This window comes from Callithrix jacchus, chromosome 12, assembly GCF_049354715.1.
Source record: "Callithrix jacchus isolate 240 chromosome 12, calJac240_pri, whole genome shotgun sequence".
NCBI classification, from domain to species: Eukaryota; Metazoa; Chordata; class Mammalia; order Primates; family Cebidae; genus Callithrix; species Callithrix jacchus.
In genome coordinates this window covers 92,015,884-92,042,911 of record NC_133513.1, presented here as the reverse complement: position 1 = coordinate 92,042,911, position 27,028 = coordinate 92,015,884, and the positions used below count along the sequence as shown (strand labels likewise).

The following is a 27,028-nucleotide window of genomic DNA, read 5'->3' as shown; positions in this document are numbered from 1 at the left end:
CGCCGCTGTGCTACAGCGCCGGCCACCGGCTGCACTGGCTGCTGGCTGCACCAGCCAAAGCCTCTGCCTGGCGTCTTGCGTCTCTTTTATACTTGGGAATTTCCGTGTTTTGTGGGCAACAAAGATTTGTCTGGAAATGCGGCCCTGACTCACCCTCTTTGTGCATTCACCGAGAGCTTCAATCCTGGGTTTTTCTCACCGCACCATCTTACGTTTCCTCTATATATATATTGTAGCTTTTAATCTATATAATAGATGAAGGCAAGGGAGAAAGGATTGTTTTTAGAGTTTTGGTCAACCGTCAGCAATATCTGCTATTTACTTCCATAGTATTGTTGGAAGGATTGAATGAGATGATGTAATCCAAGAAGTTTTAAAGAGTATAATTTATATCAATTTACACTGTATTATTCTTCCTGACTTCTATGTGATTGTCTGAAAAACGAGTATGTTCTTGCACTAATTTATCCAATTTTTGTATTTAAATCTCAGAAAATCTGTGAGACTAGTTATTTATGTTAAATGAGTTATTTATGTGTATTTCCCATATTCCAGAAATTGGTGTATATATGTTTAGGCATAAATGCTGCATTATTTCTACTCAGCTCTTCTGTTTTAACCTGAGAATTAGTGAAGATCACTTTCACATCTGACTTACCTTTTTGTGCGACTCATCCTAACTCTCATAGTCATGGGTTTGTATTTGTAGGTGGGATTTTCCTTTAGAAATATAAAAGAAAAAACTACTTCTCCAGAAGTGTTCCACCCTTTTGGCCATATGACCTCTATTTTCTCTTGTCACTGAGCATAGCTTTTATTTTAGTACCTTCCAAAATCATTGGTGTCAAAAGTGGCAAAGCAGTTATTTTTTAACTCCTTCTATTAAAATTCTTTAGTTTTGCTATGCAGAACTTGAGCATTTTTAGAGTTTCCACCTAGATTACTGCTCATAGTATCATTTGTTCCTATGAGAATCAGTTAAATCATATTTTAATCAATCAAATTTAATTAAATTAATAATTATGTGAAATCAATTTATTTTATTAATCATTAATTAATTTAATAAATTAACCCAACAATTATAAATTAATCAAATTAATTCAATAAATTGACCTAATATTTATAAATTAATCAAATTAATTTAATGAATTAATTTAATTGTAAATTAATAGATGTATTATGTAAAAATACATCGTTATGTAAAAATTAATAAATAACTAGGGCATGAGAGCTTCCTGCTAGTTGGGAAGCATTCTGTATGAATTTTTATTTTTGAAGGAGCTGTTTTCTGGAGACTACATCTGCTTTGAATGAAAATCATGCATAAGTATAAAAAGCAGTATGGGAAAATAATTGGGGAAAAGCTGTATCTCCCATGACTCTAGACCTCCTGTGCTCTTTTTGGTGACTCGAAAAAATTCCTAGATTGAAAGAATGATTTCTGAGTCATAATTAAGCTATTTCACTCACGGTACATGAAAAATAGCAGAAAAAACCCTGACCGGGTAAGCCATAGATCAGCAGCTCTAACTTGAGCTGAGTAGACTGACTGGCAGGTGAATTTTAGAAATAGACCAAGTACCCTAAATACACATGCTGAAGCTATCACCTGGTCCTGTAGCATGAGGTAGAGAGAATGACCTACATAGTCACTAGTATTTAAAATTGTATGATAATACTTTTTTTCTATGGAAAATGGTAAGAGAATGTTAAAAAATCTCTTATTACCCAGGAGGTAAATACGTTCTGAAGGTGAGCCAGGAAGGAGAATTGAGGAATGAGAATCTTAAATTATGTCAGAGAGAGCTAAGAAACAGATAGATCTCCCAAGAATTTGGAAATGATTAGAGGAACTTTCAAGATGTGCCATGGAGTTGAAGAGCCTTCTGATTGATTACTTCTGCATCTGTTTAGGCTAATGAAAATGCCAGTAGCTTATTAATTGTCATTTTGGGTAAAGCAAGACTTTGATGGTATATTATTTTTTGTTTTGTTTTAGTTTTTGCTGCCTGCCTTCTTTCTTTCTTTTCGTAGACATTGTTCGAAGTGATGTTGCCTTAGATAAACAGAAAGGCTGCAAGATTGCCCAGCACCCTGATGTTATGCTGGAGCTCCAAAGGGAGAAGGCAGCTCAGATGCATCTGGTTCTTCTAAAGGAGCAATTCTCCAATACTTACAGTAATCTCATATTAACAGGTAAGGCTATTGGAGTTGGTTGAAATCTTAGAGCATTCAGTTAGCAGCTTGTTACTTGGGGTATGCACCTGTCTGTCTCCACTCACTATATGACTTTTTAAATTGTGATGACTTGTTTTTCTATTACAAATACTCCTTGTAGTTTGCAGATATATTTTGACTTGAAATTATGGGTGATTCACCATGTGTTTTCTTCTCAAAACACAGAAGCAATAAAAACCTAATGAAGCCTTTAAAAACATGACTTTCTATATGTGTGCCAGTAGATTTGAGAGAATTACTAAATTTGGTGTCTTTTAAGAAGCAGCTATTTTTCTATTTCTGTGTATGCCCTTTCTATGAACCCAGTGAATATAAAGATGAAATGTAAAAGAGATAATGGTCCTTATGCAGAGCAGAGAATGTTCTATTCTTGGTGGAGTCTGGAAATATCTGGGGAATTTGCTTTTCTTTTTAAGAGCAAAGAGGCTATGAGACTGAGCCATGCTTCCTTACATCCTTGGTTCTAGGAGGAAAGTGAAAATGTGTCAGAGCTACAAGGAGAAACAATTTTTTGCAGGGCTGCTTGCAAACTTTGCTGGTAATGAGCAAACGAGCTGCATGCTTTTGTCAGGCTTTGTAAGAGCAGAATCTTATGTGAGAATCATTAAGGATTTGAGGTGAACTCAGAAAAGCAGTCCAAGTTACCTCCATTTTCTTGAGACCACGTAAGGCAGACCTGCATTATATTGACCCAAATCAACTTTAACAAATCAAAACTATGTGTTTTCCCCTGTTTATGAATATTAAAAAATAAAAAGATGGATTGTCTGACAGGCTATGACCATCTCACACTTATTTTTGTAAGTTCTAAATTAGGAAAACTTTAACTTTTTTTCACAGGTTTTTTGGCATGTCACCAGGAATTGCTGAGTGGCAACCAAATTGTTTTGCTTTTAGAAAAGCACAGACTCTTCCAACTTATCATCTTGTACCTAGTGAAAAACCCAACAGCATGAGATGAAAGCCAGACTTAAATGTAGCTTTGGTGAGCAGAGAAGGGGATTATGGATTTCATAAGTATAGGCCCTGTTTTTTGCTCTTTGATAGGTCATTAAGAAGGGAAAAGTTGAAAGTGATTTATGGCCAATGCATGTATTTCCCTAAGTTGGTTACTGACACTGGGGGGTAAGTTTAGATGTTTGGGAAGAGCATAGATATTTCTTCAAGTTTTTTTCAGTCAACTTCATATATATGTGTGCATCTGTGTGTGTGTATAAATATGTGAGTGTAATGAGGGGGTGGGTATTTTCCAATTCAATAAGTGGAAATGAAATATTTTTATTTCATCTTTAGTCTAATATTTTTAGGCATTTATTAGAGGGGTGAGACCTTGTGTTCTTTAATGTGGCATAGTAAGGGCTTAGGGTAATTCTAACCCTAAACCAAGGCTCCAGAGTATGGCTTGAAGGCATATTATCTTTGAAAACACAAGTGTTCTATTAAGTTTAGTGGAATCTTTTCTAATTCTCAGTAACATAATCCCTTTGGATGTTTATTCACAGTTCAAACTGTTGGAATCAACATTGTCAACTTTTACCCTGACAAATTGCTTACTTTCTACTAAACAAACTTACCCTAGAGAAGAGCCTCTTTCCTGCTCTCACTTCTTCTAAGCTGCTTCAAAGAGTCCTTAGGCATTTTCCACATTTTTCACCCAAATGCTTGTGCAGAGGTGATACCCTACTGCAGACAGCATTTTGCATGCCCTGGTTTGTTTACATGAAAGTGCAGAAGGTTTAGTTCCAGGTGTTGCGAAGAGATGGAGCCATTTCAGTTTAGCACCAATGGTAAAACTATTTTAATTTCCTTTAACCAAGTCTTTGATTTTACACAGTATGGTTTTCTAATTGTTATGAAGTTTAATCCTTGATTTCTTATATAAATCTTGAGAACATGGTCTCCAGACAGCTAAACATAATATTTAAACATAACTAAACTAACTTTTGTAAATATTTCCCTTTTCAGTGATGAATGTATATTGGTAAGGAGGGTGAGGTTGAAGGGGCAGAGACCTCTCAAATGAAGTAACTTTCTTTACCAACACATTCGGAACACATACTCCAGGATTTTTATCTGTATAAGTCTGGCATAATGTTTGAAATATCTGCAATGAAAAGTATTTATGTGGGAACACAATAAGGAAACTGGGCCTCTAAAATCTCAGAAAGAGATCACTTTAACCTCCTTCTCCTCTACCCACCCATTATTTATAGAATTTCATGTGGATGGGTGTGTAGTAATTATTTTCTGGTCAGTTACTGGTATATTCTTTATTTTAAAAATGGGACAACTAAGATACCAGTACAGTAAAAAAATTAAGTGATTGAAATGTCATATGGTTAAAAGCATGTTAAAAATGATAGTTGTTGAGTTCCACCTCACAAGCAAGTCCTTATTCTTTGATGTTCCACCTTTACCTTATGTGACTGTCAGCTGTTGATGGGAGAGGCATGCCTTCATATTCTACATTACAGCTAATGATCCCTCTTAAACAGCCACTCCTCAGAGAAGGGCAAATTTTATTCTAGCTTTGAAGGTCTTTTAACCATTTAATAAAAGAAAACAACTCTGCAATTGTTAGTGATATCTGAGTTAACGGAAACAATAAAAACTAATAACTTTTAATGTATATACCTTGTTGAAGTATTCCTTAATACGTGTATTTGTAGAAAAGTAGATTCTTTTTACATATTTTTGCATAGTTTTAAACTCATCTTAATGTTTTCATGTCAGTGGTTTACATGGTACTGGAAATAATGTTAGCCTCACCTAGCCTAGAGGGTTTTTCAAGTAAACTCTAAAGTTACAGGGAGATGATGGAGTAATTCCAGCAGACCATCAGTGATGGAACTGTTTTAAATGGTGATGAGTCATGTACTGCACTTTTCCCACTCACCTTTGGGGGTGTAAATGTTTGTCCTGCAGTTTTTTGAGTTGGAGATTGTTGTCATTGTGCATGTCACTCAAAGTGTGGCTGTGAGAGGGAGAATTGGACCTAATGAGAGGGAGAATCGGACCCTTTAAAAAAAGACAGGAATCAGATGTCTTATGTTTCTTTGTGCTCTCATGATTTCTAATACAACAATGCTCTATAAATTTGTTGATAATATTCTGCTGTGTACATAAAGAATGAATTCATTAGATTACTTTTTAGGTATAATACTGACATGTATTAAATAACTTTTATGGGTTCAAATTCAGTTGTTTTCCTTCACCTTGCTCCCTCCCCTTCTTTGAGAGAGAAATTGAAGTTTTGGGGTAGATCCTTGTGTAATCAAATTAGACACATAAAAGTCAGCCTCATGGGGAAATAAGGTTTCTAGGATTTTGTTTAGAACATAAACTTCTAGAGAGCAAGAAATATCATATGTATGCAGCATTCTGGATTGAATGTAAAGCATAGTGAATGATTCTGAAATGAGGTCAAATTTCTAAAAATGTATTTGTGTTGTGAAAGTCATCTAGTCAACCCTCTGTATACAGGCAGTTTGAGAGTAGCCATTATAGACGGATGACATTACTCAAGACACTTTCTAATACTGCTTTATGAAGATTCTTGTCATGTGTTGGCTGCCACTTTTGGTTTTCTTTTTTTTTTTTTTTTTTTGAGACAGAGTTTTTGCTCTTGTTACCCAGGCTGGAGTGCAATGGCGCGATCTTGGCTCACCACAACGTCCGCCTCCTGGGTTCAAGCAATTCTCCTGCCTCAGCCTCCCGAGTAGCTTGGATTACAGGCACGCGCCACCATGTCCAGCTACACTTTTTGTTTTCTACCTCTTCATTCAGTAATTAGATTCCAAACTGGACTGAGATTCCTATGGTTGGCTTTATAGTATTACTGTGGCAAATAAATTAAGCCAAAGAGACTTCCACTTTCAGTTGTGGCCCATTCTGTTAACTTCAATTGAGCAAAAGTGTGCAAATCAATGACACAAGGACTATTTTCCCAGTTACCACAAACAATAACAATCTGGGGACTATTGCTAGGTAAGCATCAGACTACAGTAGCTAACAAATGCAAAACAATCTGTTAGACTCAAATTCTTCCTCTGTAGCACTTTTATCACTGTTCTTTAATAATTTTGCCATTAATTTTGCATTTTAATAGAAGTCTAAAATAATTTCTGCCAATGATTATTGATTTTAATTATGCTCTATAAAATTATACTATAAAAAATTAATTTTATTAGTGGTTTGGATAAATCATTTCCATAACGAAAATGGCTCCTATATATTCTCACTAGAGTGAGTCCTCTTACTGTTGTTTTTGAGATTTTGGGAGATCACCTTCCCTCCCAGTGTTACTCATTCACCTTTCCTTATTTTCTGCACCTAAGTGAGTGTACTATAAATTTATCTGCACAAACTCTATCATTAAATACTCCATATTTTCTTTCACTCTACCCTAGATGCTCAGAGCAGCCTCATTTCTCCCATTTGCCATATTCTCCCATAGTGCATTCAAAATTATCTTTAAAACCCCTTTATACCATAGTAACTCATTTTACATTAGTGTCAGGAGACACGAAGCAAAGCATCTACTACATTCACTTTCTGCTTTGTAAGAAAATACATTTGTGTATCAATATGAACCTAGGTGGGTGTGATTGGATGTAAAACACAACCCAAACTCCTGGATCACAGACTTTAATTTCCGGTTTTGTCCCCCTGGCATTTGCTTCCAGATTTATCAGACAAAGCAAAATAATGTTTAAAAATCACTTTGAAAAGTGATTAATATGTAGCATTGTGTGCTATTTATTTGCATGTTTATTAAAATACTATAGAGTGATGTGGATTATATCACTATAGATGACTCTTCCAGAGGGCTAAAGATTGTGTCACATATATGTTATATATATTCTAAACTTTCTAGGGAAATTTTTCAATATAAAAATTTATAAACTAGCACCTGCTATGGTGAAAGATATGTTTTAGAACTAGCTGATAAATGAAATCCCTGTATTAATTCATGCTTTATAAGTAATAAATATAGTAAACATTATAACTCTTCGAACACACTTGATGGGATTTTGAGTGTGATTTTGAAGTAACACAAACATATATTCAACCTCCCTTTTTCTTTTTGTTTACTTATTAATTTTTATTATTTATTCATTTAAAATGTCAATAGCTTTAGGGGTACAAATGGTTTTTGGTTTTATGGATGAATTGTATAGTGGCAAAGTCTGAGATTTTAGTTCACTTGTCACCTGAGTAGTGTACGTTCTACCCTATATCTAGACTTTTGTCCTTCTCCTTTCTCGCTTCCCCGACTTCTGAGTCTCCTCAGAAGCTATTATACCACCATGTCTATTATACCACTCTGTATGCCTCTGTGAACCCATAGCTTAGCTCTCTCTTATAAGTGAGAATACATAGTATTGGTTTTCCATTCCTGAGTTACTCAGGACTCCAGCTCCATGCAACTTGTTGCAAAAGGCATTATTTTATTCGTTTTTATGGCTGAGTAATATCATATGGTGTATGTTCCATTTTCTTTATCTACTCATCAATTGAGAGGCACTTAGGGAGGTTCCAAATCTTTACGATTGTAAATTGTGCTGTAGCAAACGTATATGTGAAGGTGTCTTTCTGATATAGTGGCTTTTTTTCCTTTAGGTAGATACCCAGTAGTGGGATTGTTGGATTGCAAACATTCACCTCTTGTAAATTATTCTGGTGATTCTGGATTTCAGGATTCCTGAATCAAAATCAAAGAGTTCATTTAAAAAATTTATTAACATTTTTCAATAGTTTATGGGGAACAGGTGGTTTTGGGTTATATGGATAAGTTCTTTAGTGGTTCCTTCCTTTTCCCCTCCCCTCCCCTCCCCTCCCCTCCCCTCCCCTCCCCTCCCCTCCCCTCCCCTCCCCTCCCCTTCCCTTCCTCCTTTCCCTCCTTCCCTCTTTCTTCCCTCCCTCCCTTCTTTTTTTTTTGAGACAGAGTTTCACTCTTGTTACCCACTGCAACCTCCGCCTCCTGGGTTCAGGCAATTCTCCTGCCTCAGCCTCCTGGGATTACAGGCATGTGCCACCATGCCCAGCTAATTTTTTTTTTTTTTTTGTATTTTTAGTAGAGATGGGGTTTCACCATGTTGACCAGGATGGTCTTGATCTCTTGACCTCATGATCCACCCGCCTCGGCCTCCCAAAGTGCTGTGATTACAGGCTTGAGCCACCGCACCCGGCCCTCTTTCCTCCCTCTCCTTGCCCCCCTCCCCTCCCCTCCCCTTGGCCTCCCTCCCCTTCCCTCCCTCTTCCCCTCCCCTTTCCCCCCTCCTCTCCCCTCCCCCCCTTTCCCCTCTTCTCCCCTCACCCCCTTCCCATACCCCCTCCTCTCTTCTCCTCTCCCCTTTCCTATCCTTTCCTTCCCTCTCCTCTCTTCCCTCTCCTCTCTTCTTTCTCTTCTCTCATTATTTTTGAGACAGAGTGTCACTCTTATCAACCAGGCCAGAGTGCAATGATACAATCTTGGCTCACGGAAACTTCTGCCTCCTGAGTTCAAGTGATTCTCCTGCCTCATTCTCCCGAGTAGCTGGGATTACAAGTGTGCGCCATCACATCCAGCTAATTTTTAAATTTTTATTTGAGGTGGGGTTTCACCATGTTGGCCAGGCTATTCTTGAACTCCTGATCTCAGGTGATCCACTCACCTTGGTCTCCCAAAGTGCTGGGATTACAGGCATGAACCACTGCACCCATCTTTAGTGGTGATTTCTGAGATTTTGGTGCACCCAGCACCAGAGCAGTGTACATTGTAACCAGTGTGTCATCTTTTATCCCTCATCCCCCTCCAACCCTTCCCCCTGAGTCTCCAAAGTCCATTGTATTATTCTTATGCATTTGCATTTTCACAGCTTAGCTTCCATTTATGAGTGCAAACATATGATGTTTGGTTTTTTCATCCATGAATTACTTTACTTAGAATAATGGTCTTTAGGTCCATCTGGGTTGCTGTGAATGGCATTATTTCTTTCCTTTTTATGGCTGAGTAGTATTCCATGGGGTGCGTGTGTGCATGTGCATGCCTGTCTCTCTCTCTCTCTCTCTCTCTCTCTCTCTCTCTCTCTCTCTCTCTCTCTGTCTGTCTATCTATCATCTATCACATTTTCTTTACTTGTTGGTTGATGGGCATTTAGGCTGGTTCTGTATTTTTGAAGTTGCAAATTATGCTGCTATAAATATGCAAGTGCAAGTGTCTTTTTATAATAATGACTTCTTTTCTTCTGGGTAGATACCCAGTAGTGGGATTGCTGGATCAAATGGTAGTTCTGCTTTTAGTTCTTTAAGGAATCTCCACAGTTTTCCTCAGTGGTTGTACTAGTTACATTTCCACTGGCAGTGTAAAAGTGTTCCCTTTTTACCATGTCCATGCCAACATCTGTTATTTTTTTGATTTTTACATATGGCCATTCTTACAGGAATGTAGTTTTGATTTACATTTCCCTGCTAATTAGTGATGTTGAGCATTTTTTCATATGCTTATTGGCCATTTGTATAGCTTCTTTTAAGAATTTTCTATTAATGTCTTTTGGGCAACTTTTGATGTGATTATTTGTTTTTTTTTTCTTGCTGATTTGTTTGAGTTCCTTGTAGATTCTGATATTAGTCATTTGTTGAATACATAGTTTGTAAAGATTTTCTCCCACTCTGAAGGTTGCCTGTTTATTCTGCTGATTTTTTTCTTTTGCTGTGCAAAGCTTTTTACTTTAATTAGGTCCCATCTATTTATTTTTGTTTTGGTTGATTTGCTTTTGGGTTCTTGGTCATAAGGTCTTTGCCTAAGCCAATGTCAAGAAGAGTTTTTCTGACATTATCTTCTAGAACTTTTTGGTTTCAGATCTTAGATTTAAGTCTTTGATTCATCTTGAGTTGATTTTTGTCTAAAGTGACAGATGAGGATCCAGTTTCATTCTTCTACATGTGGCTTTCCAATTATCCCCACACAATTTTTTGAATGTGGTATCCTTTCACCACTTTATGTTTTTGTTTGCTTTGTTAAAGATAAGTTGGCTGTAAGTATTTGCTTTTATTTCTGGGTTCTCTATTCTGTTCCATTGATCTATGTGCCTATTTTTATAACAATACATACTGTTTTGGTAGCTATAGGCTTCAAGTATAGTTTGAAGTCAGGCAGTGTGATGCCTCCAGATTTGTTCTTTTTGCTTAGTCTTGCTCTGGCTATGTGGGCTCTTTTTTGGTTCCATATGAATTTTAAGATTTATTTTTCCAGTTCTGTGAAGAATGATGATGGGAATTACAATGAATGTGTAGATTGCTTTTGGCAGTGTGGTTATCTTCTCAATATTCCAGCAGTGTTTTGTAGTTTTCCTTGTAGAGATCTTTCACCTTCTTGATTTGGTGTATTCCTAAGGTTTTTTTTTTTTTTTTTTCTGTTGTAAAACAGATTCAGTTTTTCATTTGATTCTCATATTGGTCATTGTTTGTATATAGTAGCACTACTGATTTGTGTGCATTAATTTTGTATTTTGAAACTTTTCAATTCATTTTTCAGATGTAGAAGCTTTTTAGATGATTCTTTAGGGTTTTCTAGGTATATAATCATATCATCAGGAACCAGCAAAATTTTGACTTCCTCTTTAGTTATTTGGATGCCCTTTATTTGTTTCTCTTGTCTGATTACTCTGGTTAGGACTTCCAGTGCTATGTTGAATGGAAATGCTGAAAGTGGGCATCCTTGTGTTGTTCCAGTTCTCAGGGGGAGGTTTTCAGCCTTTCCCTGTTCAGTATTATGTTCACTGTGAGTTTTTCATACATGGCTTTTAATACATTGAGGTATATCCCTTCTAAGTTGATTTTGCTGAGGGCATTTTAATCATAAAGGGATGCTAGATTTCCTCAAATTATTTTTCTGTATCTATTGAGATGATCATATGATTTTCGTTTTAAATTCTGTTTATGCGATGTATCACATTTATTGACTTGTATATGTTAAACCATCGTGCATCCCTGGAATGAAACCCACATGATCATGGCATATTATTCTTTTGATATGCTGTTGGATATGGTTAGCTAGTATTTTTTTTTTTTTGAGGATTTTTACATCTATGTTAATCAGGGATATTTGTCTGCAGTTTTCTGTTTTTGTTATGTGCTTCTCTAGTTTTGGTATTAGCGTGATACTGGCTTTGTATAATGATTTATGGAGGGTTATCTCTTTCTTTATCTTGTGGAATAATGTCAGTAGGATTGCTAGCAATTCTTTGAATGTTTGATAGAATTCAGCTGTGAATCCATCTTGTCCTGGACTTTTTTTATAAATTGGCAATTTTTAAATTACCATTTCAGTTTCACTACTTGTTATTGGTCTATTCAGAGTTTCTATTTCTTTCTGATTTAATCTAGGAGAGTTGCAGACTTCCAGGAATTTATTCAACTCCTGTAGATTTTCTAGTTTGTATACATAAAGGTGTTCATGGTAGCCTTGAATGATCTTTTGCATTTCTGTGGTATCGGTTATAATATCTCCCATTCTATTTCTAATTGAGCTTATTTGGATCGTCTCTCTTATTTTCTTGGTTAATCTCACTAATGGTTACCAATTTTGTTTATCTTTCCAAAGAGCCAACTTTTGTTTCTTTTGTCTTTTGTTGTTGTTGTTGTTTCAATTTCCTATAGTTCTGCTCTGACCTTTATTTCTTTTCTTCTGCTTGGTTTGGGTTTGTTTGTTCTTGTTTCTCTAGTGTCTTGAAGTGTCACCTTAGATTGTCTATTTGTGCTCTTTCAGAATTTTTCATATAGGCATATGATGCCATGAACTTTCCTCTTAGTACTGCTTCGGCTGTATCCCAGAAGTTTTGATAAGTTGAGTCGTTGTTATAATTCAGGTCAGAGATTTTTAAAGTTTCCACCTTGATTTTTTTGTTGATCCAAAGATCATTTAAGAGCAGATTATTTGATTTCCATGTATTTGTATAGTCTTGAGGGTTTATTTCTAGTTTTATTCACTGCGCTCTGAGAAGATACTTGGTTTAATTTCAATTTTTAAAAAATTTATTGAGACTTGTGACATATCATATGGTCAGTCTTGGTGCATATTCTATGCACTGATAAAAAGAATGTATATTCTACAGTTTTTGGGTAGAATGTTCTGTAAATATATGCTAAATCCATTTGTCTAGGTTATAGTTTAAGTTCATTGTTTCTTTGTTGACTTTCTGTCTTGATGATCTATCTAGTGCTCTCAGTGGAGTATTGAAGTTTCCCACCATTATTGTGTTGCCGTCTATCTCATTTCATTGTTTCATAAGTTTGGGAGCTCCAGTGTTAGGTGCATATATATTTAGGATTGTGATATTTTCCTGTGGACTGATCCTTTTAGCATTATATAATGTCCCTCTTTGTCTTTTTAAACTGTTGTTGCTTTTAAGTCTGTTTTGTTTGGTGTAAGAGTAGCTACTTCTGTTCACTTTTGGTGTCCATTTGCATAGAATATCTTTTTTTCACCCCTTTACCTTAAGTTGATGTGAGTCCTTGTGTGTTAGGTGAATCTCTCAAAGACAGCAGGTACTTGAATAGTGGATTTTTTAAAAAAATAAAATAAAATTTTAAGTTCTGGGATACATGTGCATATTTGTTACATAGGTAAACAAGTGCTATGGTGGTTTGCTGCATCTATCAACCCATCACCTAGGTATTAAGCCCTGCATGTATTAGCTATTTTTCCTAATGCTTTCTCCCCCACCCTGCCCCCACCAGCAACAGGCCCCATTATGTATTTTTCCCCTCCCTGCTCCATGTGTTCTCACTGTTTAGGTCCCACTTATAGGTGAGAACATATGGTATTTGGTTTTCTTTTCCTGTGTTAGCTTGCTGAGGATAGTGGCTTCCAGCTTCATCCATGTTCATGCAAAGGACATGATCTCATTTCTTTTTGTGGCTGCATCATATTCCATGATGTATCTGAACCACATTTTCTTTATCCAGTCTATCATTGATGGACATTTTTGTTTGTTCCATGTCTTTGCTATTGTGAATAGTGCTACAATGAACATATGCATACATACATCTTTGTAATAGAATAATTTATATTTCTTTGGGTATATACCCAGTACTTGTATTTTTGGGTCAAATGATATTTCTGATTCTAGGTCTTTGTGGAATTGCCACATCATCTTCCAAATGGTTGAACTAACTTACATTCCCAGGTTGATGGATTTTTATCCATTCTGCCATTCTATATCTTTTACATGGAACATTTAGGCCATTTATATGCAACATTAGTATTGAGATATGGGGTACTGTTCTAGTCCTTATTCTAGTTGTTGCCTAAATACCTTGTTTTTTTTCCCATAGTGTTATTGTTTTATAGATCCTATTTGATTTATGCTTTAAAGAAGCTTTTTTTTGGTGTATTTCAAGGTTTGTTTCAACATTTAGAACTCATTTTAGCATTTCTTGTAGTGCTGGCTTGGTAGTGGTGAATTCTCTCAGTATTTGTTTGTCTGAAAAAGACTTTATCTGTCCTTCATTTATGAAGCTTAGTTTTGTTGGAACAAAATTCTTGACTGACAATTATTTTGTTTCAGGAGGCTAATGTACCATATTTTCTTTATATCCTAATCTCTTCTTACTTGTAGGGTTTCTGCTGCGAATTTTGTCAATCTGATAGGTTTTTCTGTATAGTTTACCTAATGCTTTCATCTCACAATTCTTAAGATTCTTTCCTGCATCTTGATTATAGATAACTTGATGTTTATGTGCCTCGGTGAGGGTCTATTTGCAATGAATTTCCCAGATGTTCTTTGAGCTTCTAGTATTTAGTTGTTTAGATCTCTAGCAAGTCCAGGGAAGTTTTCTTCAATTAGTCTCTCAGATAAGATTTCCAAACTTTTAGATTTCCCTTCTTTCTTAGGAACACCAGTTATTCTTAGGTTTGTCTGTTTAACAATTTCAAATTTCTTGAAGGCTTTGTTCATTTTTCTCAAATTCTTTTTTTTTTTTGTCTTTGTCTGATTGGGTTAATTCGAAAGCCTTCTCTTTGAGCTCTAAAGTTCTTTCTTGTGCTTGTTCTAGTCTATTGCTGAAACTTTCTAGTGCATTTTGTATTTCTCTAAGTGTGTTTTTCATTTCCAGAAGTTGTGATTTTTTATGATACCTATTTCGCTGAAGCATTTTTAAATCCATACTATGTATTGCCCTTTTACTTTCTTTAAGTTAGTTTTCTCCGTTCTCTGGTAGCTCCTTGAGTAGCTTAATAATCATCTCCCTGGATTCTTTTTTTTTTTTTTTTAATTTTTTATTGCATTATAGGTTTTGGGGTACATGAGCAGAGCATTCAAGACAGTTGTGTAGGTACACACATGGCAGTGTGCTTTCTTTTCTTCTCCCCTTCACCCACATTTGGCATTTCTCCCCAGGCTATCCCTCCCCACCACCCCCTCCCACTGGCCCTCCCCTTTTCCCCCCAATAGACCCCAGTGTTTAGTACTCCCCTTTCTGTGTCCATGTGTTCTCATTTTTCATCACCCACCTATGAGTGAGAATATGCGGTGTTTCATTTTCTGTTCTTGTGTCAGTTTACCGAGGATGATGTTCTCCAGATTCATCCATGTCCCTACAAACGACACAAACTCATCATTTCTGATTGCTGCATAATATTCCATGGTGTATATGTGCCACATTTTTCCAATCCAGTCTATTATCAATGGGCATTTTGGTTGATTCCAGGTCTTTGCTATTGTAAACACTGCTGCAATGAACATTTGTGAACATGTGTCCTTATAGTAGAACGATTTATAGTCTTTTGGATATATACCCAGTAATGGGATTGCTGGGTCAAATGGAATTTCTATTTCTAAGGCCTTGAGGAATCGCCACACTGTCTTCCACAATGGTTGAACTAATTTACACTCCCACCAACAGTGTAAAAGTGTTCCTTTTTCTCCACATCCTCTCCAGCATCTGTTGTCTCCAGATTTTTTAATGATCGCCATTCTAACTGGCGTGAGATGGTATCTCAATGTGGTTTTGATTTGCATCTCTCTGATGACCAGTGACGATGAGCATTTTTTCATATGATTGTTGGCCTCATATATGTCTTCTTTCGTAAAGTATCTGTTCATATCCTTTGCCCACTTTTGAATGGGCTTGTTTGTTTTTTTCCTGTAAATCTGTTTGAGTTCTTTGTAAATTCTGGACATCAGCCCTTTGTCAGATGGGTAAACTGCAAAAATTTTTCCCATTCTGTTGGTTGCCGATCCACTCTAGTGACTGTTTCTTTTGCCGTGCAGAAGCTGTGGAGTTTCATTAGGTCCCATTTGTCTATTTTGGCTTTTGTTGCCAATGCTTTTGGTGTTTTGTTCATGAAGTCCTTGCCTACTCCTATGTCCTGGATAGTTTTGCCTAGATTTTCTTCTAGGGTTTTTATGGTGCCAGGTCTTATGTTTAAGTCTTTAATCCATCTGGAGTTAATTTTAGTGTAAGGTGTCAGGAAGGGGTCCAGTTTCTGCTTTCTGCACATGGCTAGCCAGTTTTCCCAACACCATTTGTTAAACAGGGAATCCTTTCCCCATTGCTTGTTTTTGTCAGGTTTATCAAAGATTGTATAGTTGTATGTATGTTGTGTTGCCTTCGGTGCCTCTGTTTTGTTCCATTGGTCTATATCTCTGTTTTGGTACCAGTACCATGCTGTTTTGATTACTGTAGCCTTGTAGTATAGTTTGAAATCCGGCAGTGTGATGCCCCCCACTGTGTTCTTTTTGCTTAGAATTGACTTGGCTATGCGGGCTCTCTTTTGGTTCCATATGAAGTTCATGGTGGTTTTTTCCAGTTCTGTGAAGAAAGTCGATGGTAGCTTGATGGGGATAGCGTTGATTCTGTAAATTACTTTGGGCAGTATAGCCATTTTCACGATATTAATTCTTCCTAACCATGAACATGGAATGTTTCTCCATCTGTTTGTGTCCTCTCTGATTTCGTTGAGCAGTGGTTTGTAGTTCTCCTTGAAGAGGTCTCTTACGTTCCTTGTGAGTTGTATTCCAAGGTATTTTATTCTATTTGTAGCAATTGCAAATGGCAGTTCGCTCTTGATTTGGCTTTCTTTAAGTCTGTTATTGGTGTAGACGAAGGCTTGTGATTTTTGCACATTGATTTTATATCCTGAGACTTTGCTGAAGTTGCTTATCAGTTTCAGGAGTTTTTGGGCTGAGGTGATGGGGTCTTCTAGGTATACTATCATATCGTCTGCAAATAGAGACAATTTGGCTTCCACCTTTCCTATTTGAATACCCTTTATTTCTTTTTCTTGCCTGATTGCTCTGGCTAGAACTTCCAGTACTATATTGAATAGTAGTGGTGAAAGAGGGCATCTTTGTCTAGTGCTGGATTTCAAAGGGAATGCTTCCAGTTTTTGCCCATTCAGTATGATATTGGCTGTTGGTTTGTCATAAATAGCTTTTATTACTTTGAGATACGTTCCATCGATACCGAGTTTTTTGAGGGTTTTTAGCATAAAGGGCTGTTGAATTTTGTCAAATGCCTTCTCTGCATCAATTGAGATAATCATGTGGTTTTTGTTTTTGGTTCTGTTTATGTGGTGAATTACAGTGATAGACTTGTGTATTTTGAACCAGCCTTGCATCCCCGGGATGAATCCTACTTGATCATGATGAGTAAGTTTTTTGATTTGCTGTTGCAATCGGCTTGCCAATATTTTATTGAAGATTTTTGCATCTATGTTCATCATGGATATTGGCCGGAAGTTTTCTTTTCTCATTGGGTCTCTGCCGGGTTTTGGTATCAGGATGATGTTGGTCTCATAAAATGATTTGGGAAGGATTCCCTCTTTTTGGATTGTTTGAAATAATTTTAGAAGAAATGGTGCCAGCTCTTCCTTGTGTGTCTGGTAGAATTTGGCTGTGAACCCGTCTGGACCTGGGCTTTTTTTGTGTGGTAGGCTCTTAATTGCTGCCTCAACTTCAGACCTTGTTATTGGTCTATTCATAGTTTCAGCTTCCTCCTGGTTTAGGCTTGGGAGGACACAGGAGTCCAGGAATTTATCCATTTCTTCCAGGTTTACTAGTTTATGTGCATAGAGTTGTTTGTAATATTCTCTGATGATGGTTTGAATTTCTGTGGAATCTGTGGTGATTTCCCCTTTATCATTTTTTATTGCATGTATTTGGTTGTTCTCTCTTTTATTTTTAATCAATTTAGCTAGTGGTCTGTCTATTTTGTTGATCTTTTCAAAAAACCAGCTCTTGGATTTATTGATTTTTTTGAAGGGTTTTTCGTGTCTCAATCTCCTTCAGCTCAGCTCTGATCTTAGTTATTTCTTGTCTTCTGCTGTGTTTTGAGTTTTTTTGATCTTGCTCCACTCGCTCTTTCAATTTTGACGATAGGGTGTCAATTTTGGATCTCTCCATTCTCCTCATATGGGCACTTATTGCTATATACTTTCCTCTAGAGACTGCTTTAAATGTGTCCCAGAGGTTCTGGCACGTTGTGTCTTCGTTCTCATTGGTTTCGAAGAACTTCTTTATTTCTGCCTTCATTTCATTGTTTACCCAGTCAATATTCAAGAGCCAGTTGTTCAGTTTCCATGAAGCTGTGTGGTTCTGGGTCTGTTTCTGAATTCTGAGTTCTAACTTGATTGCACTATGGTCTGAGAGGCTGTTTGTTATGATTTCAGTTGTTTTGCATTTGTTGAGCAGTGCTTTACTTCCAATTATATGGTCAATTTTAGAGTAGGTGTGATGTGGTGCTGAGAAGAATGTGTATTCTGTGGATTTGGGGTGGAGACTTCTGTAAATGACTATCAGGTTTGCTTGCTCCTGGTCTGAGTTCAAGCCCTGGATATCCTTTTTGATTTTCTGTCTGGTAGATCTGTCTAGTATTGACAGTGGAGTGTTAAAGTCTCCCACTATTATTGTGTGGGAGTCTAAGTCCTTTTGTAAGTCCTTAAGAACTTGCCTTATGTATCTGGGTGCTTCTGTATTGGGTCCATATATGTTTAGGATCGTTAGCTCTTCTTGTTGTATCGATCCTTTTACCATTATGTAATGTCCTTCTTTGTCTCTTTTGATCTTTTTTGCTTTAAAGTATATTTTATCGGAGATGAGAATTGCAACTCCTGCTTTTTTTTGCTTTCCATTTTCTTGGTAAATCTTCCTCCATCCCTTTATTTTGAGCCTTTGTGTATCCTTGCATGTGAGATGGGTTTCCTGGATACAGCACACTGATGTGTTTTGGCTTTTTATCCAATTTGACAGTCTGTGTCTTTTGATTGGTGCATTTAGTGCATTTACATTTAGGGTTAATATTGTTATGTGTGAATTTGATACTGCCATTTTGATGCTAAGTGGCTGTTTTGCTTGTTAGTTGTTGTAGATTCTTCGTTATGTTGATGCTCTTTAGCATTCAGTGTGATTTTGGAATCGCTGGTACTGGTTGATCCTTTCTATGTCTAGTGCCTCTTTTAGGAGCTCTTGTAAAGCAGGCCTGGTGGTGACAAAATCTCTGAGTACTTGCTTGTTCGCAAAGAATTTTATTTTTCCTTCACTTCTGAAGCTCAGTTTGGCTGGATATGAAATTCTGGGTTGAAAGTTCTTTTCTTTAAGAATGTTGAATATTGGCCCCCACTCTCTTCTGGCTTGTAGTGTTTCTGCCGAGAGATCTGCTGTGAGGCTGATGGGCTTCTCTTTGTGGGTGACCCGACCTTTCTCTCTGGCTGCCCTTAGTATTCTCTCCTTTATTTCAACCCTATTGAATCTGACGATTATGTGCCTTGGGGTTGCTCTTCTTGCGGAATATCTTTGTGGTGTTCTCTGAATTTCCTGCAATTGAGTGTTGGCCTGTCTTGCTAGGTGGGGGAAATTTTCCTGGATGATGTCCTGAAGAGTATTTTCCAGCTTGGATTCATTCTCTTCGTCCCCTTCTGGTACACCTATCAAACGTCAGTTAGGTCTTTTCACATAGTCCCACATTTCTTGGAGACTTTGTTCATTCCTGTTTGCGTTTTTTTCTCTAATCTTGGTTTCTTGTTTTATTTCATTGAGTTGGTCTTCGACTTCAGATATTCTTTCTTCTGCTTGGTCAATTCAGCTATTGAAACTTGTGCATGCTTCGCGAAGTTCTCGTATTGTGTTTCTCAGCTCCTTTAATTCATTCCTATTCCTCTCTAAGTTATCCATTCTTGTTTTCATTTCCTCAAATCTTTTTTCAAATCTTTTCTCAAGGTTCTTAGTTTCTTTGCATTGATTTAATACATGATCTTTTAGCTCACCAAAGTTTCTCATTATCCATCTTCTGAAGTCTAATTCCGTCATTTTGTCACAGTCATTCTTCGTCCAGCTTTGTTCCCTTGCTGGTGAGGAGTTTTGGTCCTTTCTAGGAGGCGAGGTGTTCTAGTTTCGGGTGTTTTCCTCCTTTTTGCGCTGGTTTCTTCCCATCTTTGTGGATTTGTCCGCTGGTCGTCTGCATAGTTGCTGACTTTTCGATTGGGTCTCTGAGTGGACACCCTGAATGTTGATGATGAAGTATTTCTGTTGCTTGGTTTTCCTTCTACTGGTCTAGCCCCTTCGCTGTACGAGTGCTGAGGTCCGCTCCAGACCCTGCTTGTCTGTGGTGCACCTCTAGCAGCTGTGGCACAGCAAGGGATGCTACCAGTTCCTTTTTCTGTTATCTTTGTCCCAGGATGGTGCCTGCCTAATGTCAGTCTTTTGGATATAGAGGGGTCAGGGAGCTGCTTGAGGAGACAGTTTGTACTTTATAGGGGTTTAATTGCTGAGCTGTGAGCTGTGTTGTTCATTCAGGGCTGTTAGGCTGCTATGTTTGATTCTGCTGCAACAGAGCTCATTAAAAAAACCCTTTTTTTTCTCAAATGCTCTGTGTTGAGGGGTTTGGGCTTTATTTTTGGATGTCCGTTGAGGTCCTGCCCAGCTAGGATGCAGACTAGCCACTGTTTCCCTGCTGAGGCTCTGCCCTGCTGTTGTGAGGCTCACCCTGGCTCAGCTGTTCTGCTGTTCTCCGCCATGCCCTGCTGTGGAGTCTCTCTGTTGTAGCGGGTTGCCTTGGCAATGGCAGGCTGCGTCAGCAGTGGGCGTGTATCTCAGTAGGGGCGGGTTGCCTCGGCAACGGCTGGCTGCGTTAGCAGTGGGCGTGTATCTCAGTAGGGACGGGTTGCCTCGGTAATGGTGGCCGCCCCTCCCCCTCAGAGCGTCTCGGGCTGTCTGCACGGGGCTTGTTTGAAATCGTGGTTTTGTTCGTCCCACTGGGCCAATCCTAACGCTCTGTTCCTGCAATCCCCTGGGCTGGCCCACTGTCCAAGTCTAGCTCAGTCTCAAGTCCAGCCCTCTCACGTCTCCGGTTGCTGGTTCAACGGGGCACCTGGACAAGTGCGCCCTGTGGGGAGCACTGGGTAGGGCCGGCCGCCGCCACCCTGGCTGCCGGCTTCGCCAGGCAGAATATCTGCCTGGCGTCCCGCATCTCCTCTTCACTTGGGAATTTCCCCGTTCCGTGGGCAACAAATATCAGTCTGGAAATGCAGCTCAGACTCACCTCTCCGCCGACACAACGAGAACTCCCTCCCTGGATTCTTTATCAGGCAATTCAGAGAATTCTTTTCGGTTTGAATTCATTGCTGGGGAGCTAGTGTGATCTTTTCAGGGTGTTATAGAGCCCTGTTTTTTTTATATTACCAGGACTGTTTTTCTGGTTCCTTCTCATTTGTGTAGGCTATGTTAGAGGGAAGATCTGGGACTGAAGGACTGTTCAGATTCTTTTGTCCCATGGCATGATCCCTTGTTGTGGTACTCTTCCCCTGGGGATGGGGCTTTCTGTGAGCCAAACTGCAGCGATTGTTATTTCTCATCTGGGTCTAGCCACCAAGTGGGGCTACCAGGCTCTGGGCTGGTTCTGGGGAATGTCTTCAAGGGTCCTGTGATGTGATCCATCTTCAGGTCTCCCAGCCCTAGATCCTAGCATCTGCTCTGGGGGAGGTGGCAGGGGAGTAAACCAGACTGTTTGAGGGTCCTTGGTTGTAGCTGTGTTTAATGTGCTGGCTTTCTTGAATGATGGTTCTGCTAGCAGTTGTCACATGGAGAGACGTAGGACCTCTGGTTAGGCAGGATGTTGTAGGCAGTGGAATTACCTGTTATTTCCTTCTTCTTGGGGGAGCAGGGTTATGCTGTCATGAGTTGCTGTAATGGCCTAATTTGGTTGACCTCCAGCCAGAAGGTGGTACTTTCAAGAGAGCACCAGCTGTAGTAGTAGTAAGGGGATTTCAGCTTGCTATACATTGGCCAGGGTAACTCTTCTGGTTTTCTAGGTAATGGGTGGGGCCACAAAGATTGGAAGTGTTTCTGTCTTTTGTGTTCTGCTACCAGGGTAGGTAGTGAAATACCTTCAGGTTGGGGCAGGATTAGGTGGGTCTGGGCTCAGACTCTCCTTGGGCAAGGCTTGCTGAGGCCACTGTGGGGGATTGGGTGTGGTTCTCAGGCCAATGGGGTTATGTTCCAGACGGGATTGTGGCTGCTTCTGCTGTGTCATATTGTTCCCCAAGGGCACAGCTGGTAGCAAAAGGTGTCACTTAGCTCCCACACAGTTGGCAAGGCTGGTCTTGCTCCTGCAGTGCCCTACTCAGACCTTGCCCAGGTCATAAGCTTCCTTGTTGACAAAGCAAGCACCTTCCCACACTGTCATCAGCAGCTCCTGAGCTTATACCTACAGCAGTCCCCATTTACTCCCTGGATTCTACTCAAGAAAAATCACTCCGAGTCAAAATTATTACAAATTTCAGTTTGAAGCTTCTTTCACCCTGTGGAAAGGCCTACAAGGCTCTTCCCATTGTTGTTTCTATTTCTTTCTTTCTTTCTTTTTTTTTGCTTTTTAGGTTGTTACTTCTATTTCTGCTTTTGTATGGTTCCCCAAATCCATTTCAGCTCTATGTAAGGTTATATCTTTCTCCTGTGATCTGGATTTCAGATTACCCAGTGGGGATGTGTGTTCAGAGGCATATATTCCCCCTCTCACACTTTGGGAACTTGCAGTTTTTCACTTGTCATGCAGAATTTGCCGTGGCATGCCACTTCTTTCAAAGGATCAATGTATTCTTTCAGTTTTCCTGTTATATTCCCATGGTGGTTCTTGCAGCGAAAGTTCACAGTGTGGATCTCCACATGCTGTTCTGTCCATGCAAGTGGGAGCTGCATGTTAACCCTGTATCCTGTCTGCCATCTTCCTAAGCTATCTCAGCTTCCTAATCTTATAGTCTAGGAGCCAGGTGATTAGACAGAGTCTGAGCAGTGATCTCTCCCATACCATAAAGAAAAGTTTGAAATTAAATTTTTATCATGGATGAACCAATTGTAGACACAGTCTCTGCACGATTCACTCTCCAGGTAGTATAGCAGAGTTCATTTTGAAGTCTGGTTTAAAATAAATAACTTTTCATGGTCTTTATCCAGAGCAGTAATTCTTAGGTTTGCGAAGGTGAAGCTTTCTTTATTAGGGATCAGGAGAGAGAGATTTTTGTGTGTGTAATAAAGAGGTTTTATAGCTATTTTCTGTCTGGTTGGGGGCATGGGTAGTCAAAATACCCTGATTTAACTTTAACGGCATTTGTGGTGTGCTTACTGTATACCAGTATCTTCTGCTGCTACTCATGATACTGTACTATGTAATCTGTTGGGACACTCCATTATCAGTCTTCCCTTATGCTATTGATGGCAGTGGCAGCCCATATGGAGTAGCCACTGTGAAGAGGCCAGCTGCAGCAGGGGAGGTACAGCCAGGGCTGCACACTCCATGGAGCTGGCAGGAGCTCCACCCCATTCTGAGTTGGCAGGGTGGGAGCCCCACCCTCCCAGACACAGCTGAAGCTGCCCAGCCATGGCTACAGACCCAGGCATCCCTGCACTCTCAGATGCCAGGGAAGCCCCTCTGCCTCAACAGGCTTGGGAGTGCCAGGAAGTAGGCACTCCTAGTGACTGCTCCAATTTTGGAGCAAAGTTGAGGCTGAGCCTGGGCACTGGTGCAACCTGGCTGGGTGTTCATGTGCTTGGGGCAGTGCTGACACACCAGTCCCCTGCTGCCTTGGTCCCCTCTGGACTTTGGGTGCTGACAAACACATAAGGGAGTCTGAGGGAGGGGCTGAGTGTGACTTGGTGCAGGCCTGCAGGCACCCCTTGGCACTGACAGCCTGGGTGCTGTGGACATGACTGATGGTGGCAGGAGGCAGACAGGTTCCTGGGAAGAAAATGTTGGGTCCCTGGTGAAGCCCACCTTCAAGCCAGGAATTGTCTGAAGCATGGAGGCCAGGCTGTGAGTTCTGGGTAGAGTCGATGGACTGGAGTGAGAACTTATTGTGCTTTTTCCAGGCCCACCCATGGCAACCCATGGACCAATCAGTACACACTTTCTCCCTTCTAAGCCCATAAAAATGCTGAACTCAGCCAGACTCAGGCAAAAATCAGAACAACCTGCCTGCAGATAGGAGCCACCCATTACAGGTCTCTTCTCCATTCAGGACTGCAGACTCAATGGGACAAACAGCCTCTAACAGTGCCTAGGCTGGGCCTCAACTTTGCTCTGAAATTGGAAAGGAGCTACCCATTCTGGGTCCCCTTTTTGCTGAAAGCTGCACAAACATCAAGACTACCTGCCTGTGGATAGGAGCTATCCACTTTGGGTCTCCTCTCTGCTGAGATCTGCACACTCGTTGGGATGACCTGCCTGTGACTAGGAATACCCACTGTGGCCACCTCTTCGCTGAGCAGGGCACTCATCAGAATGACCTGCCTGCAGAAAGGAGCTACCCACTGTGGATCTCCTGAGAGTTGTATAGTCACTCAATAAAGCACCTCTTTGCCTTGCTCACCCCCTGGTTGTCCATGTAACTTATTCTTCCTGGACACAGGACAGAAACTCAGTGGTGGGACTGAAAGAGCTGTAACACAAACAGTGCTGGAACACGCCCCCACTTGCCTTGTTGTGGGTGACAAGAAGGAGAGAAGAGAGAAGGAGAAAAGAACTGAAACCACTCAACCTTTAGTGCTGTTTTTCTTTCTTAAGTCTAATAGGTGAAGCCTTTAGTGCTCTTTTTAATTTTTTTTCAGTCTAGCAGCTAAAAAACATCTAATTGTTGCAGTTTTCTCACTATAATTGGGGTTTGTATATTTTAACCTGTTTTGGTGATTTGCATATCCTTTTTGATGAATACCTTTTCATATTCGTTGCCTTTTTAAATTGGATGTTGATCTTTTTCTTAACAGTTTGTGATTGTTATTTGTGAATAGAAATGTTTATCCTTTATCATATGTATTGCAAAGCATTTTTCACTCTGAATATTATCTAATTTTTGACTCTGTTTTAAATTTAGAGCATTCATTTCACTGTGACTGGAATTTATGTTTACTTGTAGTTTGATGTTTAAGTATATATATTGTTTTCTTCAAAATGACTAGCCAGTTTTGCCTATATGGTTTTAAAAGACCTTTTTGCCACTGTATTGAAATACCATCGATGTTATATATTATATTCCCACATAGATTTGTACCTATTTCTGAATTCTGTTTTCTGTCATTTTGTTATTCTTTATTTCTCTGCCAATGGTATATTGTTTTGATTTCTGGTAATGCTTATTAACTACCCTTTCATTTTTCTTTTTAAAGATTTACTTGACTATTCCCATATAATTACTTTTCAAAATTAACATTTCATTTTCTCCAGTGCAAGTAAATTCATCACTGTATTCCATTTGGAATTACAGTCAAATTATTGCCCAATTTGGGAAGGATTGGTACTCTTCAATATTGTCTTCCACTTAAGAAATAGTATATTCCTCCACCTGTTCAGTTATTTTGTGTCACTTTGTAACTTGGTAATATTTTAGAATTTTCTTTCTATACTTTTCCTATTAAATTTATTTTAAGATATTTTATAGTTTTATTGAGAGTGATATTTTTTTTTGAGATGGGGTCTTGCTTTTTCACCCAGATTTGGAGTGTAGTGGCACTATCTCGGCTCACTGCAACTGCCACCTCCCAGGTTCAAGCAGTTCTCTGCCTCAGCATCCTGAATAGCTGGGATTACATGTGCCTGCCACCATGTCCTGCTAAAAATTTTTTTTTTTTAAGTAATTTTTGTTGAGACAGGGTTTCACCATGTTAGCCAGGCTGGCCTTGAACTCCTGATTTCGTGATCCACCCACCTCAGCCTCCCAAAGTACTGGGATTACAGGTGTGAGCCACTGTGCCTGGCTGAATTTTTTTCACCTTATAGGTTTTTCTTATATAAAGAGAAGATATAGATTTTAATTATTTTAAACTTGTATTCATTCCCTTTACCAAATTTTCATATTAATTCTAGTAGCTTGTTCATAGAGTGTTTTGTGTTTTATAGGTTTACAGTCTTATCAAAGACAAAGGCATATTTGTCTTTTTTTCTAAATTTTTACCAATTATTTTTCTTTTAATTTACAAAACCCCCCAAAAGAAGATTGAAAAATAATGGTGCTAGCTACCTTTCACATGATTTAAATGCAAATAACTTTATTATTTTATGTGCATAACTGAGTATTTTCTCACTGAAACCAGCACTTTTGAGGTAAAAATAAGATTATATATATTTAAAAGTAGAATGACTTCTGTTATTATTTCTGATTATAGTAGAGATAAAATATTTTTATTAATGTTCTTCCAGTTATCTCTCTATGCATTCTCACACACATGTAAATAAGTGTCATAAATGTAGAACCATATACATATACATACTTTTATATAAATCAAATAATACAGTACATACCTTTTATTTTGTCACCACCTTAAAACTTTGTGGACTTCTTTCTGTATATAGCAATAAATATAGGTTCACATTATTTTTAATGGCTACATTGTATGGATATATCATAATTATTTAATTTGTCTCTTGATAGCTAGCATGGTTGTCTCTAATTTTTCATGGTTATAAAGGATGTCATGATTAACATCATTGAAGATATATCTTTGCATAATTCTTAGAAGTGTGATTGCTATGTCATGTCAAAGGAATGCATATTTAAAATTTTAATGTATTTAGTAAATGGACTTTTAGAAATATCCTGGCAGTTTATACTTATCCCAGAAATACAAGGAGAGCTCATAAATCTTATCTCATTTTTTTTTTTTTTGAGATGGAGTCTCACTCTGTTGCCCAGGCTGGAGTGCAATAGCACACTCTTGGCTCACTGCAATCTCTGTGAGCCAAGTGATTCTCCTGCCTCAGCCTCCCAAATAGCTGGGATTACAGGCATGTGATACCATGCCTGGGTAATTTTTGTATTTTTCATAGACAGGGAGTTCCACTATGTTGGTAAGGCTGGTCTCGAACTCCTGACCTCATGATCTACCTGCTTTGGCCTCCCAAAATGCTGGGATTACAGACGTGAGCCACCTTGCCTGGCTTATCTCATGTTAATCATGATTATTTTCCTTTTTTTTTTTTTCTATCTCAAAAAAGTTAAAAACTTTTTTTAAACATTTCTTTTTGTAAACTTTATTTAATATATTTTTTAAGTTTAAGGCTACATGTGCAGGTTTGTTATATGGGTAAACTTGTGTCATGGGGATTTGTTATACAGATTATTTGTTTACCCAGATATTAAATGTAGTACCTATTAGTTATTTTTCCTGATCCTCTCCCTCCTCCCTCCCTCCACCTTCTGATAGGCCCCACTATCTGTTGTTCCCTTCTATGTGTCCATTTATTTTCACTGTTTAGCTTCTACTTATAAGTGAGAGCATGAAGTATTTGTTTTTCTATTTCTGTGTTATTTTGCAAAAGATGATAG

General features: G+C 38.6%; 1 protein-coding gene across 2 annotated transcripts in view; it reads left to right on the top strand.

The window, feature by feature from the left end:
- Positions 1 to 27,028, top strand: part of HPSE2 (heparanase 2 (inactive)) — an 880,681-nt gene that overhangs the window by 107,381 nt on the left and 746,272 nt on the right. For both annotated transcript variants that reach the window (XM_035268743.3, XM_002756506.5), the window contains one exon: positions 2,035 to 2,196. In XM_035268743.3, coding sequence (XP_035124634.1) covers positions 2,035 to 2,196 — 162 coding nt within the window. The remainder of the gene's footprint in view (positions 1 to 2,034; positions 2,197 to 27,028) is intronic.